General features: G+C 33.9%; 1 protein-coding gene across 1 annotated transcript; it reads left to right on the top strand.

The window, feature by feature from the left end:
* The first annotated feature begins 2,727 nt into the window (after positions 1 to 2,727).
* LOC120244310 lies at positions 2,728 to 14,545 on the top strand. The gene is made up of 5 exons (XM_039250733.1): positions 2,728 to 2,933; positions 5,905 to 5,947; positions 7,585 to 7,721; positions 12,003 to 12,105; positions 14,401 to 14,545. Exons 1-5 carry the CDS (start codon positions 2,750 to 2,752, stop codon positions 14,543 to 14,545), a joined length of 612 nt encoding a protein of 203 aa, XP_039106664.1. The 5' UTR covers positions 2,728 to 2,749.
* The last annotated feature ends 3,272 nt before the right edge of the window (positions 14,546 to 17,817 follow it).

Genomic DNA, 17,817 nt, shown 5'->3' with positions numbered 1-17,817 from the left:
ATCTTACTTTTATTTAGATTAGTAATCATTGCTGACTTAAGGCTTCACCTTTATAGTTGGTCAGTACTTTGATTATGATATGCCTAGATGTGATTTTTTTTCTGCTTGTGTTTTTTTAGGATTTTGAGGGTCTATGTTTCTCATCATATTTGGGATGTTATCAAGCGTTATTTATTCATTTGTTTTTATACACTATATGATCTTCAAAATGTATAATCATCCTATCATTCCATAATATTTATTTTAACATTTAATGGAACTTTTAATAACACGTTGTTAAAAGTGTTATTAAACACTTGTAATTTAATATCCATTAAGTAGCAAAAAATAATCATAAAAGGGAAAGTCATTATCATTTATTCTATGTATATTTATTGAGCAGGTACTATTTCAATATTGTGCTAGGTCTCAATTTTAAAAATAAACAAATTATTTGAATAGATATTTCTCCAAAGAATATGCACAAATGGCAAATAAGTGAAAGATATCTAACATCATGAGTTCTAGGGGAATAAGATCAAAATCACAATGAGCTACCAATTCACACTAGCATGGCTAAAATAAGACAGATAAGCAATATGGAGAAATAGGAATCCTCATGCATGCTGACTGTATTTTAAAATGTTACAGCCTGTTTGGAAAACAATTTAGGAATTTGCTGAAATGTAAAGCATAAAGTTAGTATATGACTCACCAATCCACTCCTAGGTATATTTCCAAGAGAATTTAAAAAAAAATTTAAAAAACTGGTGTTCAAACAAGAATCTGTACACAAGTGTCCATGTCTAAACTATTCATGATAACAAAAAGTAGAAGCAACCTGAATGCTTATCGACTGATGAAGATGATTTAAAACAAACTGAGCCCCGTGGGGGTAGGGGGCTCAGTTGCTTAAGTGTCCTACTTAATCTTGGCTCAGGTCATGATCTCACAGTTCATAGGATGGAGCCCCAAGCTGGGCTTTGCGTTGACATCATGGAGCCTGTTTCAGATTCTGTCTCTCCCTTTCTTTCTCTACCCCTCCTTCACTTTCATGCGCTACTTCTCTCTCTGTCCCTCTCTGTATCTCTCTCTCTCTCTCTCAAATAAACTTTAAAGAAATAAATTAAAAAGATAAAAAACATGGTATATTCATATAAAGGAATATTATTCATCTACTCAAAAAATGAAGGATTAGCACATGCTACAGTATGGTTAAACCTTAAAAACATTAGCTTTTGTTTATATGGTCACAAACAATAAAATTATATGATTCTATAGATTTGAAAACTCCGGAATAGAACAAGTCCATAGAAGAGAAGGTAGGATTATGTTACTATGCGTGGGGTGGAGCCCAAGGAGAGAGCTGTTGAATAGGGAGTTACTACCAGTGGGTACTGATTTTATTTTTGGGTAAAAAAAAATTTTTTTAATTAGATTGTATTATAGGTCATAGAACTTTGAATATACTAAAAGCTACTTTGTTATACACTTTTAGTATGTCAAATTCTTGGTATATGAGTTATCTCAGTAAAGTTGTTAAAAAGACAAAGAAAAATAATGGTAATAATGACAAGATTACAGTTAATAATAATATGTTAAAGACATTTAAATGTATTTGTTTTCTTAAAATATTTCTATTAATTGCTCTTCTGACCTCTTTTGCTAATATCTTCCGCAGTGTATAAGTTTGAAACCAGTCTCCATTCGATGCAATCAATTTTCATTTATTCAGCAAAATAGATGACTAAAAAGAGCATTTTCCTCTTCTTACTGTTATTTTTCAAAGATTAACAAGCACATTCAAATTGCACAGCTTGAAGAAAAAATATGCTGTGATTTGTTGTAACTTTGAGAAAGCTTTGAAAAAATATGTATTGTTTTATAATTAGCATTTTAATGCCTTGTATTTGAGAAGTCATGCAAGAGAGGTCACATAAATTGGACACGTTATATTTATTGGGAACTATTTAGAAATATGTTTTCTATGACAATTAGTAAAGAACTTACATATTTGTGAAGTGCAATGTGTTGATTCCCTGAAGAAGTATTAAACATAATTAGATATTATTTATTTTTGTTTCTCTGTAATTGTTAGAACAATATTTATATTTAATTTCAACTTTATCATAGATTACAGGATTACACTTATGAAACAAATCCAATTTTTGTTCCAGTTCGTGTTTTTACATGATAGACGTATAAGTGTGTCAACAACTGCATCATGAAATCTCCAAACACTGCCTGGAAGAAACCAGGCAAACTTCACCATAAGTTATATGGTAAACCTTCCAGTTTTTTAGCTGCACCAGCACTGCAGTAAAGTTTTACACCAAGAAAACAAAAACAAAGCACTTCACAATTTGTTTGCTGCATCATACAGCAAAAAACAAAAAGCAAAGTATAAACTTGATGGAATCACATGGTCAATATCGTTTAAGGGAAAATAGTCATAATACAACCTAGGGCACTTAAAGTTGAAGAGCAGAGCTCTGCAGTTTGCTGGCCCTGCAGACGCTAGAGACTTTAAGGGGCACCAAGAGCCTCACACTCCCAGCGGAGGCGTCGTTCCTAGCACACAGCAAATGTAAGGCATGCGCATGCGCCTACCGTGGCACAAAGGTGTTTTATTTTCGCAGGTACGGATGGAGCGCCACTGCTAAGGCACGCTCAGCAATAATTAACGGGTAAAAGTGAACGCTGAAGTAAAAACAGACAATAAAAACTAAATCCGAACCAGTAAAGAAAGACCCTGTGGCTGCACGCTGGTATGAAAACACACCACAGTTACTCAGAAGATCCTAAGGAAAATAGGCCTTGCTTGCCTATCAGAGAGGAGCATATCCAATTCAATAGCTTACCAACATCTTCTTGGGAAGAGGCCAAAAAGAAACAAACATCCACGTTAAAAGCAGTCTCTCTAGAAACAAGTTCTCCTGACGCTGACCTTGAGGGTGAGGTAGTGGTGGAGTCATCAGTCTCACAAGTTTACCTTTCGCGTAAATGGTAGTTTATAGGAATTCGGTGATATATTTGGGATGACCATGACCCCCCCCTCAAAATTACAATCATGAGTTTGGGTGTTTTGTTTTTGTTTTGGTTTGGTTTCCATGTAAAAGTGATACCATGAAATATTTGTCTTTGTCTGATTTATTTCACTTCGCGTAACTGCCTCAAGTTCCATTCCTGCTGTTAGAAACAGCAGTAGTTACTTCTTTCTCTTTCCATTTATGTATTGCACCGCTGAAACCCTGGTAGAAAGTAGAGCTTAAATGTTCCCAATAAAAAAAAATATGTGAGGTGATAGATATGTTAATTAACTAAATATGAGGAATGCTTTCATAATGTGTGTGTATGTCAAATCACCATGATATATACTTTAAATATTTCACAATTTTATTTATCAGTTACAATTTAATGAAGCTGAAAAAATTATCTACTAGTCAATCCATTAGCCTTATATCCCTCGATGTTACTTATCTGTTATAATATTGTCTCAATAAGCCCATGTATTTTCCACTTCTCTGCACCATCTCCTTTAATTCCATGACCTCCACCAATGCCACCACTTGACATGTACACAAAACTACAACTTTATGTTTCTTTTTCCATCTCAGAATACAAATGCTTAGAAACAGGATAAATAATTTACAAATTAATATATACTAAAAGAAGATAAACAGTTTTAAAATGTAGCATAGAAGAAAAAAGGAAAAAAGAAAGAAGGGAAATTGTGTGAATGTAATATATTTTTGAGAAATTATTACTGGAAAAACTGAACTATTTGAAATGTTTCGTTTTCCCCTAAAATTAAAGAAGGGAAAGTAATTATGATATTTTCATAATGATTTCTACTAAAATAAGGATTAAATTAATGGGTGATAAAAACAAGCAAATATTAGAGAGGAAGAAAAACTGACTAAATAAAGAATATGACACTGTTGATGGTTTGTAAGGTTATGTCATATTTCAAAACTGGTTGTCTCCTATAACTGTTATATACAGAGTGTATTAGTTTTAACAAATATGACAGTGATCAAAAATCACTTTCACAAGCACATGCAAGACAAATTATATATATTGTAAATTGTTATCAAAATGCTTGATGTCAATCCAAAAGACACACCCACTTATAAAGCTCTCTGATCTACTGACAACTCTTTCAGAAATTTAGAGATCTACTCCATTCCTAGTGGCTTGAAATTCTATCATAACCTAACTTCTTATCACAATATATGTATTGCTTACTCTCATCTGGAACTATTTGAAAAACGGTCATATTGTTATGGACATTGATGATTACAGCGAAAGAAATTATCTATGTATTATTACTCATAAGATAACAATTGGTTAGCAAAAATCTATGATGTTTTAAAAAATATTTAATGTGTTTAAATCTAAGATATTTTATAATTGCCATAAATTTGTTGAAATGACAATAAATAACTCAAGTAAACTAAAATCTACTTTGAATTATTAGGCTTAACAAAACAAAGCTAGTATCCATTTCAACAAACTATGTATGAGAGTCTTATAAAAAATAGTTTTTGAATTCACAATGTTCTATTGACTTATTTGTTGACAAAATGGGTGTATTTTTCACAATTGATATTATTCACTGTTAAAGTACAAAAGCAACTTGAGTATAAAGTGTAATGTAGAATACTGGTAAATTCATTTAAATTTAATCTCAAACATTTATATGAAAACATGTAAATATGGGTTGGATTAATTGCAATAGCCTACTTACAACTGTTCTCAGTTAAGAGACCTACTTAATCCACTTTTGACTTGTCTTCATTTATTGTAAATGTTGGGAAACTAAAAACTAAATTTCCTATCCACTACCTATGAATAAGAAAGCTATGCCTATGCTGAATTCACTAGCATGAAGATGAATGCTACAAAGCAAAGGAAGTGTGAGGAAGAGAGAATCCATATCAATCCTGGCATATTAAGCTTCTCAGCTCTAAGCTGCCTCCTAAAATTTCACATTATGTGAAACAAACTCTAATTTTACAAGTTATTGTTTGTCATGTTTTTACCCTATCAAATGCTGTACGGAATAGTAAATGCTATTATGTATTTTTAATAATATATTGTGATTTACATACTTTAAAATGTATACTTTTTCATGCATTTGTCACTGGTAAGAAATTGCAAGCTTGAAGAAATCCTCAAAACAGAAATGGCACATCAATAAAAGTAAGACTTCCATCTTTTATACTTCATGTATAAAAATTATTTTCTTTTTTCATGGAGTCTTTTATTTTCAAAAATATGATATATATATAGATATAGATATAAATATAGATATAGATAGATAATTATAACAGAGAACCAATGCTTTTCAATATTTGAGTAGCTATTCTATTGGAGAAAGAAAAACTTATGAGTATTTTATATATCCTTCAGACATCATTGATATGCATTTTTAAAGTTTTAGGGAAGCATTTGCAACTTCTTATAAAGGAAGATCCTTGGAACAATGAATGATCTGCAATGATAGACTAGGCAGATAGATTGCACAGTGAGATCACCTTTATTTGTAGGCTCTGAGTAGCAGCTAATTTACTGTCTGTATTGAATGTTTGGTTACTACATGGGTTTGACAGTATCTGTAATTTTGAAAAGAAATTTAGAAAAAAAGGAAAATAAAAATGATAACGTAGACATTCGTTAAAATTGCATGAACAATTGTCCTTTAATATTATATGAAGACATATGGGGACACGCAGTCTCCATCAAAGCAGGATTGTAATGTGATTCTTACAATGTTATTCTCAATACAGCTTCCATATAACATGCTACCTAATTACCTGATAACAGCATTTTGAGGGGCTTTGAATAAAAAGATAAATAACTTTATGAGTTAGCAGTGAATAAATCATTTAAGATTTATTCTTTATTTATTTATTTAAGAAGATGCAGACATGGGAAGAAAAAGACGGACACCCATGGAAAGGAGGTAATAAGAAAAGCTGAATCTTATTAATGGTAAAGGAAATGAGGGACAGATCCCTATATATGAGACAATTAAAAACGTAGGTCACCAGATCTTTTATTAGATCGCCACATTGATGTTAGACATTACATCCTAAAAAATGATTTCCAATTTGAATTTTCGATAGTAGCTGTTGGAGCTTCTGTGAAAATTTCTTCTTAACAATGTATTTACAAACGTGACCCATGGACTACTTATATTAGAGTCACCAAGATTATTTAATAAAAATATATATTCCTATGCCTAATGCCACTGAATTAAATTATACTGAGTCATAATCTCTGGAGATGAGTCCCGGGAGTCTGCACTTAAGCAATATAACTTTTATGCACCTGAAATTTGAGAAATACTGCCTTACATAGAGAAATGTGCTGACTAGTCATCATGAATATGCCCTATCTCCTATCAAATAATGTTGGTCCTTGAACCCTAGTAAAACCACCACTTCACTTTGTCCCTTATGTCTGGTAGTGCGGAATGTGGTGGTTTCCTACTGTGAATATCTGGATTCCCTGTCTCCTATTTCCTGGTTGTTGTTGTTGTTGTTTGGGAGTATTTCGTCATTTGTCTAGCCAATTCCTTGCATTTCAGTCCTTCTGCTTTATATATTCAGAGTGATTTTATGTTTTCCTGTTTGTATCTTCACACTATCTGGAGGATGGCCAGTGTTCCCAGAGGTCACAGGCATCTGACCTCTTTTTAATCAAAAAGATATCTGCTTGAGTAAAAGAAACATTAGGGTCAATTTTTAACTTTAGGTTTCTAGAAGGTTCTGTATACTTTTGATGGTTAGCCACTGAACAAAGCTATGCAAGAAAGAAAAATGATAAAGCCAAAATTCATGTGGCTTTTTGACTTGGTGGTATACAGCCCAGATCAGAGATTTGCAGCTTTCAACAGGGATAGATGTAACATTTTTCCTCCAGGTTCAGCGTCTAGCTCTTTAACATAATTATATAAGTTACTGCTGATGTAGAAGGCTCTGTTTTCCATTGAAAACAGAGAGAGGTACTTCATGAACAAGAATGATAAATGGAAACATTTCAAAGTTATGAATAAGTGATCAAAGTGGAGGCTATCTTGACATTTCATAAATCCTACAGAACGTCAAATAACATTTCGTTTTCAAGTTAGATCTCAGAGTAGGTTGGGAGAGTTACTTATTTCCCATAAGTGTTATCATGTTTAAAGGTTTTACTGTTATTTCCTTTAATTCAGGGAGGAAAAATATTAAAAAATTATTCTCAGATCTTTAGTTCATCAAGTTAAAGCGAACATACTGTGAGAAATGTACAACATTATTTTTTACACATTAGATTCCTGATTGTCCTGAGATGGAGTAGGAACAATAGTGAAGACTTTAGGGTAATCGAATGGCCTCATTTGCTAAGAGTATATTCATTCTTTGAAAAATAAATTATTTTTTGTCTTTTATTTCTACAGTGTGTTCAGTGGTAAAGTCACAAAAATGAATAAGACATGTTTCCTCTCCTGAGCAATTGACCAGTAGCTGAAAGTATTAAGAAAGCCAACAGTGGTAATACAAATGAATAAATGAAAGGATTAAGGTTTTTGTTTTCGTTTCTTTTGATTCTTTTTAGTTCTATGGAGAATGGAGAAGAGAAGGAGGTCAGAGGAAGAAGACCTACCAGTTGGAAAAAGGAGGCAGTTTTGTTGGGTACTCCAGACAGCTTAGGTAGTACTATTTTCATCTTTCATTCCCCAGCCATCTCAAGAAGTAGGTAACAACACCCTTACTTTACAGATGAGTGAACATGTTAGGAGAGATTAAGTCATTTGCCAAAGTTAATTTCAAGCTCCCAGTGTAAGTCCCATGCCATTTCTTTGATTTCTACATACTGGAATGTTTCAAAGCTAAGTTCTCCACCTCTCTCTTCTCCATTTATACTTACTCCTTACGTCAGCCTTTCTCACTTCTCATGGCTTTAAATATCATGCCACCACTGTGCTAACTACTGTCTTCTCTGCTATCCATACTCACGTATCCAACTGCCTAAATGACATTTACACTTGGGTGTATAACAGGCACTTAAACTTAATATATTCAAAATTGAACTTCTGATATCTTTCATTTCTCAAACCACCTCCATCTGTCCCTATTTGATTAAATAGTAACTCCATCTTTCTCTTTTTTCAGGCCAGAAACTTTGAGTAGCTTTTGATTTCTTTTTTCTCATGAAGCCCATATCTACACTGCTTTGTCTCAACATGCATCCATATTTTGAACACTTCTACATCACTTTTTTCCCCTGAGGTTTTTTTTTTTTTTTTTTTTACCTTTTTAAAGAGGGCTTTAGGATCTATCTACCTACCTACCTATCATATATCTATCTACCTATCAACTATCATCTATCATCCAACTATGTAATCAGGGCTAGCTTCTTGCATATGTGACCTGTACAGTTTCAAATGGTCCTATTTTTGGTTTAATGGTCTGCTGCCACCATCTTGAAATTCTTCAAAATTTTATCTTTGACTGTGTTTTGTAAGTGAAGTCCAGTGGGAAAATGATACATACGTATCAGCAGAGGAGATGAGCACTAGATGTATATTTGCTGCTATTCCTTATCACCCCATTCACATACAGCTTTTTTGATGTCCCATTGGCATAGAATTCTGGTGCAATCACAATGCATGGAACTTCAGTTAAGACAATGTACAAGAGAAGACTATAAGTATAAGGGAAGCATGTTATGTCTATGACTGAGTAAGTGGGTGTTCATATAGCCTTGAGAGGCCATGCATTCATTTAAACTAGAATTTGTTTTTACTACAGAAAGAAGGCAATAGTGTTCTAAGAAATACAGACAACTAAAGAATCCTAACATATCTTTTGTCTTGTTACTTCCCTCTATTGGCCAACCACTTATGAAAATGATGACATTGAATGGGAAAGAACTGAAAAGATTGGGCAGTGCATAATTATTTTTCCATTTAACAGTGCCTTATTAATCAATAATTGAATTTAGAGAGCATTGGTTGAATATACCTATATCAAGAAGTAAAATAAAGCCAGTTGAGTTAGTGTGTGACCTTTCCACCGTTCTGGTAAGAACAAAGTACACATGCATGAAATATGAACTATGTAATTTCAGTGATTCCACAAATTTATTAAATGCTGTTTTTGAATTTAAAACTTGCTTTGTGCAACACAAAGATGAACAGTAATGGTGCTGTTTTCCTTGCTTTTTGAATGAATCCCCACATTTTAATTTTGCACTACATCTTACAAATTATGTAGCTGGAAATGTTAAATGTATGTCAAGTGTGTGTTTTTATATATGTTATAATATATAAATAATGTACTTACTTAAAATTATAATAAATAAAATTCAATATATTAATTTAATATATATTACTATATAGTACATAGTGTGTGTGTGTTTGTGTGTGTGTGTGTGTGTGTATATACATATACCTCAGTGTGTGTGTGTATATATATATGTGTGTGTCTGTGTGTGTGTGTCTATATACCTGCTTTGCCTCACTCTATTCCTGACCCTGCATTGTGTAAATATACTTCAGTACAAATATCCATTCTTGCTGATGGACACTTGAGCTGTTTAAGTTTTTTTACTGTAATGCAGAAGGCCTCTGTAACATTCTTGTACATTTTTTGGTAAACATATATATATATTTATACATATACCCATATATATATATATGTATATGTGTAACAAATGTCATATCTTTGTGGCTTAATGTGCATTTTCCAGATGTCTGTGGAGCCTACTGGCATTTGTAAATCTTTTATACAGTATATCTTTATGACTTTTGCCATTCTTATTGGGTTGTTTTCTTATTGGTATAGATTTGTTAAAGTTCTTCACATATTCTGTGTAAAAACTATTGGTCAGATATATTTATTATGAATATTTTCTTTCAGTCTGGCTTATTTATTGAGTGCTGGCTTAGTGAAAGGCCTTTAAGAATGGTAAAAAAGAACTACCCAATGTTTTTTCCCTCAATTAGCATACAATTATGAGTGCTAAAGAGCAGTCCTGCTCAACATTTTTTAGAGATATTAGTAAATACTTTTTGTTTGCTTAGGAGATTGGGTATCTTTCCAAGGCTGTCTTTCCAATTGGGTGTTGACAACTCTTGATTGTATTTAATGCTTGCAACTTATGACCTTCTGATTTTCAATTTTTCATATGTTTCTAGTTTGGATTCAAACCAAAAAAAATTTAAACTTCTTATCATAAAATCTGTATCCATTACATATTAGTTTTTTGTTCATTTATTTGCATAGTGATAAACTTAAATAAATTGTAATCTCTTGACATTTGCCATAGACAAGTGCATTCTGGTCTTTATACTTAGGATTTTAAACTACAACAAATAAAATTTTACATTAAATTTATATACTTACCTCAAAGATGGCAGATTAGGTAAAGATCACATGTATTGAAGTCCCGCCACCAATGAAAAAATACTTCACAGTTACTCATGCTACTCTATTTTTTCTTCCCTGGGAAATGGATGCTTTCAACTGACAGTATGACTTAGAAGATGCATTGTTTCCCGGGATGGATATCTGCATAATAGAAAAAATATATTTTACTTCAGAAATCCCCTATTAAAAATGATGTTAGTTGTTCCATTCACACTGGTTATTAAACAAGATTTTGAGAGTGATAATCAAGAGCCCTCACAGGAACAAAAGCATTTTCTTTTAACCACAGGGGAAATGTGCAATAAATAAATTATGCCATTCAGTGAAGTGTGAACCCAGAATGTAATTATTAGCATTACCATTTAGATGGCAACTTTGTTGGGTATTTTACTGGAAATTTATCTTCACAAAAATAGTCAACATGACTTTTGATTATAGGTTACTAAATGTGTCTATTACACCTGGATGCTTATTTTCATTAAATAATTCACACAGATTCTAATTTTGTATGTGCAAAAAGTATCTGGAAATGGATGCTTATATGTTTTATATTTGCAGTATCTAAGATATTTTTATTTCCCTCAGAAATCACATTTCATCTCTATTTTTAACCTATTTATTATTTTATCATAGTTTCATTTTGTGAAACTCTATGCATTTTTGTTCAATATTGACTTTGTTTTAAGATATCATAGTGAGAAGCTTGAGCTCTAGATTCAAACACTGGGCTCCAATCTTGACTTTGTCACCTCATAGCTTTATGCCTTGGGCAAGTTATTTAACTTCTCTATGCCTCAGTTTCCTCATCTTTAAAACAGGAATATTCAATGTACTTATCTTGTAGGATAGTCTGAGGTCAAATAAGTCCATTTTAAATGCATGCAGACACACATACACACACACTAAATTAATTTGTGTGTATTGGTATCTGTGTGTGTATGCTTATAATTAATTTAAAAAAGGTTTATAAATCCATTCACCTGAATTGAAAAAAAAAATACTAAATACCCTTGGGCCAAAGAAGAAATTGGAATTTAAAGTATCTTATACTTAGCATATAACGCAATGAAAATATGTATTCTCTAGACAAGGGAAAAAGGTAAACCTGATTGAAGATCTGGTAAAGAGAATGGACAGATGATTCACAAAGAATTGCCATTGACTTAAAAGAATATGATAATGCCCTCAAGCTCACAGTTAGCCAGAGAAAACCAAATATTAGTGAAATAACTCTTTACATTCTTAATAGGTAAAGACTATAAATGATATAAAAACAACATTGACAAGGGTATGAGTAAATGGGTTTTATAAATATTTTAAATTATTATGTTGGGAACATAAGGTGGTGCAACTATTTTGGAAAGTAATCTGTCTGTATGTACTTAATGAGCCTAGATATGTGTTTTCTCATGCCCCTGAAAAGCTCTAAGTACATATTCCAAATAAATTATTGTACAGTACATGTAAGTGCCCTTGTTAAAAACAATGTAGGGGAAATGAATAAATGAGATGTTATTATGGGCACTATGAAATATTATGTATTAGTTTGAAAAACAGCAAAGGTTGTGTATAGCATTCAATGCTCTTACAATCTTTTGATAGCCAGAGTTGCCTTGAATGAGGACCCTGTTGGGGAAAGTCTTATGAACTCCCAGAGAGGAAGTCTCTTCACGAGTAAAGGAGATGAGGATGATCCAGTAGTCTGGTAAAATTGTGCCTAAATTTGATAGACTCACTGGATATGGGGCTATTTTTCATCACTGGATATTTTCACCACTGGATAAGGGATAACTTTGATTGAATCCTTTCTTTCCTTTGAAAAAAATGGGTAAACATATCTGTGCAATTAAAATCTGAAGCTCCACTGAGAATACAAACATGAAGCAACCTTGGCAGAATTTTTACAGTGAACGAATCAAAACCCACTTTGACTAACAAGGTTGTAATTTCTGCAGTGGCCATGATGCATCCTGGAGGATCTTTGGGCTGAATCAACTCCAGGAATATTGGAGAATGGTTGGGTTTGAGTGCATCAAACAATATGAGAAGACACACTAATGCTTGAGTTTTTTCATTTTTTGAAATGAAAATTTAAAAAAAAGATCTCTTTTATATACCTTAAGCAGATGTTGCAAATAACAGGAGATCCTAGTAATTATTTTTTTATTTTATTAAAAATTTTTAATGTTTTATTTATTTCTGAGAGAGAGAGAGACAGTGTGAGCAGGGGAGGGTCAGAGAGAGAGGGAGACACAGAACCTGAAACAGGTTCCAGTCTCTGAGCTGGCTGTCTGTACAGAGCCCGATGCGGGGCTCAAACCCTCAAACCACGAGATCACAACCTGAGCCAAAGTCAGACAATTAACCGACTGAGCCACCCCAGCACCCCAGAGATCCCAGTAATTAAATCAGCCATAAACTCCTTTTCCTCTCCACCTACCTTTGAACTTTTAAAAAATGTTTTATTCTTTTTTTTTTTTTTTTTTTTTTGAGAGAGAGAGAAAGTAAGTAGAGAAGGGGCAGAGAGAAGGGGACAGAGGATCTGAAGAAGGCTCTGTGCAGACAGCAGTAAACCTATGTGGGGCTCAAACTCAGGAACCACAAGATCACGACCTGAGCTGAAGTCAGTTGCTCAACGGACTGAGCTACTCAGGTGCACCTCAACCTTTGAATTTTTAACTATGTTTTGTTTTTACAATGATAGAACTAAATTTATGGGTCATTTACTGCCAATGTATAGGTGACTTTATACATTATTTTAGCTTATTTTTGACATTATTTTATCTAATTGTTTTAGAATATCTTCCCTCCAAGATTAAAAAAAATCCACTTCACAATTTTGATATCTTCTCATATCACAGTTTCCCCAAAACTGTCTTAAGCCTTGTCTAGAATAAGGCAGAGAATAACTAAACAAATAAATAAACAAGAACATAAATAATCCAGTTAGAATGCAAATAAAATTTAAAACTATTTTAAAAGTATAGGCTATCATCCATATAACAAATAAGTCACGAGATGAAAAGTACAACCTAAGAAATATAGTCAATGGTATTGTGATAGTGCTAGCTACATTTGAAGTGAGCATAGCATAAGGTATAGAGTTATTGAATCACTATTTGTATGCCTGAAACGAATGTAACATTGTGTGTCAGCTGTACTTCAATAAAAAAAGAATTTACAACAGAGAGGATTGAATGAAGGAATTGGCTGTGGTGGGGATGTGGATAGAATGATGATGTAACAGATAGTAGCAATAGTAGGAAGTCATTATCACCTGTAGGCTGTTGAGACAAAGGGAGGAGGACAATGTTAGAGTGTAGAGACTAGTACTGTCTAACTGAGGCTTCAATCCACTGGGCCTTTCTGGTGGGAGCTGGAGAGCTGGAGGCATGGGGCACGAGGGAGATTTTGGAGGAGTACCAAGGCAAGGAGAGAGGAGATATACTCTGGCTTCTGCTCTCCCATTAATGGAACTGCAATGCCTGGCCTATGAACAGAGCAGAAGTCAAGAGGGGCAAGGAATAGATGTGAGGGCAAACAAGCCAGGGCTGTCTCAACCATTTGATAAATAACCCTTTCAATGTTTCTAGGAATTATTCCTTTTACATTGATGTCTTACATAGAAAAAAACCAATAACAGTGGAAAAAAGAGTCCCTGACACTTGATATATGCCATAAGGAGTTCCCTCCATATTTTACCTAGTATCTATAGACTGCCTTCACTGAGGAAAAACAAATCATACATTTAGTCAGAGAGAGAGACTGAGAGAGAGAGGGGAGGGGAGAGAGATTCTTTGGTCTCTCTTCTATAAAAACATTAGTCTTATTGGATTAGGGCCCCATTCTCATGACTTCATTTATCTTAATTACTTCATTAGGTAATCTCCACTCCAAATACTGTCAAATTAATGGTTAGGGCTTCGATATATGAATATTGGGGGAACACAATTCAGTCCATAATACCATCCAAATTACTGTGACTTAGCAATGCCTGTAGGTGCTCTGGTAAAGAATCTATGCCAAGGGAGAGTGTGTGCGTCCAATTAGGCTTGACTCGGCAACAGGATTGGAGATTTGGAGAGGATGAATCCTGGTTACGCAATGTTGGCTTCACTCACCCACCTCGATTAGCTAACAGCTAGCCCTGAGCATGTATCCTGGAGAAAGAAGCCAATGTATTTGTAAAATCAAAATGAACTTCAACAGCTCCAGGGCCAACTGATCTTATCATGAAACATGTACAGAAGAGATCATATAGGGAAAGAGAAGTTGTGTCTCTGCCAGTGTGCAATAGGACATCTCCGACAGTCCTGAACTGGGCACTTGTGGGGGATGGCATCAATGGTTTGGGTAGCAGTCTTCATAAGTCAAGGTGAGAATACCTCGGGGAAGGATAGCAAAAAGAGTAGTCGCGTGAGAGTAGCTGTGACAGTGGTCCTGGCACAGTAGCAGGCAGGTGTCTTTTATTTTTGGCCCAGTAGTTTGCAGATGATGTGAGCCTATTGAAAGTCACAAGATGTGGACTGAATTGATTTCTGGGTATAGTATTATCAATAACCATTAAAGGTTGTGAGAGTTGACACTGCTTCTCAGTTAAGAAGTGGCCACAGTTTTGTGAATGCTGCAGAAGGCCTGGGACTTGGCCCAAAACAGAGGGCTTGGTTACTCCTAGCACAGCAGTCATCATGAGCTTTGTGGTCACATCTTTTCCCTTTGTTCTGTAAATCCCACAGGGTGAAGTGGGGTAGCCCAGGTGTGGAGGTGCCTGTAGTAGTGGCTTTGTGTCACAGGTGAATAATCCTGGCTTAGCAACCCTCATCTTTTCAAAGGGGCTTCTAGCTAACTTGTCCAACCATTTTACTAAAGGGAGACATTATTTTGATTATCCTGATCAGGAAACAAATCTGTCACTGCCCTAGAAGGAGACACTATCTTTATCTTCCAATTCCCTTTGCTATACAAATATCCTTGATAAAGATACTCAACAGCTGTAGATGTTAAGGCCTTTTGTCTCTCAAAAGGCTTGATACATCAAGACTGCCTGAGTTAGGAGCAGGAGGGCCTGAGGATATTAGTATGCTCTCCTTTGTATCCATAAGCTGAAGAGTACCGTATAATACTTACAAAGGCAGCTGTGCAAAGCAGTTTTTAAATTTTTCATCTCTTCGGATTAGCACTAATTTTTCTTCTTCCAACATAGAATCAGTTGTGATTGTAAAATATAAAATAAATCTAAACAGTAATCTACAGAGGAAAGTGAGCAAATAAATGGATAAATTAATACAGTATGTTCTTTTTGCCTTTGAACAATTAATATGCCTAGTAACTGAAGAGATTGGGCAATCAAAAATTCCTTACAGTTTGTAAGGAAATTTCAAGTAGGAGATGAATCTTCTAGCACTTAATCCTTTGCTTTTCCTGGAAAGTGCTGGTCAGGGAAGGAAAATATTTGTACTGGCAGCAGAATCCTTGTTAAAAAGGACTTTTTTTTTTTAACGTTTTATTTATTTCTGAAAGAGAGAGAGACAGCGTGAACAGGGGAGGGTCAGAGAGAGAGGGAGACACAGAATCTGAGGCAATTTCCTACCCCATCTCCCAAATCTTAAATAAGTTTTCTTAACTTACAAACTTAACTTTAGCCTTATTATTGCTCTGCCTTGGAAAACTAGGCATGCTTTTGTTCATGCTTTCCAGTTATAGAACATAGCATAGTGGGAGACAGTCACTGAGTTGTTGGGGAGAGAGGTTTGCAGTAGGCGGGGTTAGGAATGAAATCATTTACATTCCCCTTGCTAACTCATTTTCATGAATTTTTGAAGGCAGGATTCTAATTCCTACAATAATATAGGACCCAGTTTGAGTCATTTTATTTTTGGTTTCTTATAGAAAATTTACTTATATTTGAAAATTTAATAAAAGGAACAGAAGTAAATCTAAGAAATTCAGTAGGAAAATAATTAAAAATAGTGAGAAATTTATCCAAGTGATTTTATGAATTCTCTCTGATGCATCTCACAAGTAGGATATCATTTTATGTTAGGTAAAATAAAAAAAATACATATTTATATATATATATGATGAGTTATAAAATATTTGGCCCTGATTATAGAGTTAATACTTCATAAGTTGCTTGAAATGAATAGGATTTTTCTGCAATGGCAAATGTTTCTATGATTTTAGGATATTATATAAAAATAAGATAATATTGTTGACAAAAATACCAGAAACAGAGAGTTAATTCTTTCACTGATGTGTGCCTTACAAAAATAAAATTACAGCAATCACTCACAGTAACATCGATCACTTAAAGTTGTCAAGGATCTTTGTTTTTATATTTACATTTGATTAAAAAATAAAAATCCACTCCCCAGATGCCACTTTTTTTCCTTTTAAACCAGAATGACATATTGACTAGGTGCTTAATTTTTAAAACATTTTCTTCTTGAGAAATTAGTCTTCTGTCAACTCCTCCACTGTACACAGTTGGAATTCATACTATTCCACCTAAGAGGCTTAGCTTTCATCTTTTATTCTATGGTCTTCAGCTTCGAGAAAAGCTGCCGCTTGTTTTTCTTTGCAATCTTTTCCTTCCAAGTAATCCCTTATTTCCTTATCTCCCTACTGAGAAAGCATTATATCTCTACTGTATTTTTTCAAACTGTTTTATGTTTTGATACATTGGTCTTTTTTATTTTTTAAAAGGCCATATAATATGCTCATTAACTATGTCCTATCTTTTGTTCAATGGCAGGTGTGACTCACTTTAGGTGGGGATACACTTAGAGATACTCTTTCAAGAGCAGGCCTGCATTTTCTTTGATCCTGCTATTCTGTGTTATCAAAGTTCCAAAAGATGATGAGTCATTTGCTTGTTCTTTTGTTGAGGATTTAAAGTGTACACAGGAATGAAGGTAAATATCCAAAGGAGGTCAAGAATTTGACCTGGTCAAATTATTTTCTATCAATATTTTTAAGTAAACACTGTTTACAGATATTTATTAAAAAGTTGACAGCTTTTCAAAAAATACTTTTCCAAGAAGACACTGGATGATTTTATACATATCATTGATTTAACCTATAAGCACATCAATGATTATCACCAATTTACAAGTGAGCATACTAACACTTAAAAAGGTTAATATCACCCCAAGTTAGGAAGTAGCAGACTCTGGGTTTATCCATGTCAGCTGGCTATGAACCTGTATTTTATTTTTTATTATTAAAAAAATAATATTTATTATTTAAAAAAATTTCACATTTATTATTGAGAGGAAGAGACAGCATGAGTGTGGGAGGAACAGAGAGAGGGGGAGACACAGAATCAGAAGCAGGCTCCAGGGTTCTGAGGTGTCAGCCCAGAGCCCAATGTGGGGCTAAAACTCACAAACCTCAAGATCATGATCTGAGTCGAAGT

Source organism: Hyaena hyaena, unplaced genomic scaffold (genome assembly GCF_003009895.1).
Source record: "Hyaena hyaena isolate Hyena2069 unplaced genomic scaffold, ASM300989v1 scaffold_381, whole genome shotgun sequence".
Lineage (NCBI taxonomy): Eukaryota > Metazoa > Chordata > Mammalia > Carnivora > Hyaenidae > Hyaena > Hyaena hyaena.
Note: the sequence above shows the minus strand (reverse complement) of the source record. Positions and strands in the feature narration are given on the sequence as shown.

Bases quoted from the DNA above. Each gene is read 5' to 3' on its own strand.
- LOC120244310 (XM_039250733.1), top strand. From the start codon at position 2,750: ATGAAAACACACCACAGTTACTCAGAAGATCCTAAGGAAAATAGGCCT. The intron at 5,948-7,584 runs GTAATAAGAAAA...GATTCTTTTTAG, and splicing joins CGGACACCCATGGAAAGGAG to TTCTATGGAGAATGGAGAAG. The intron at 7,722-12,002 runs GTAGGTAACAAC...ATCTTTTGATAG, and splicing joins TTCCCCAGCCATCTCAAGAA to CCAGAGTTGCCTTGAATGAG.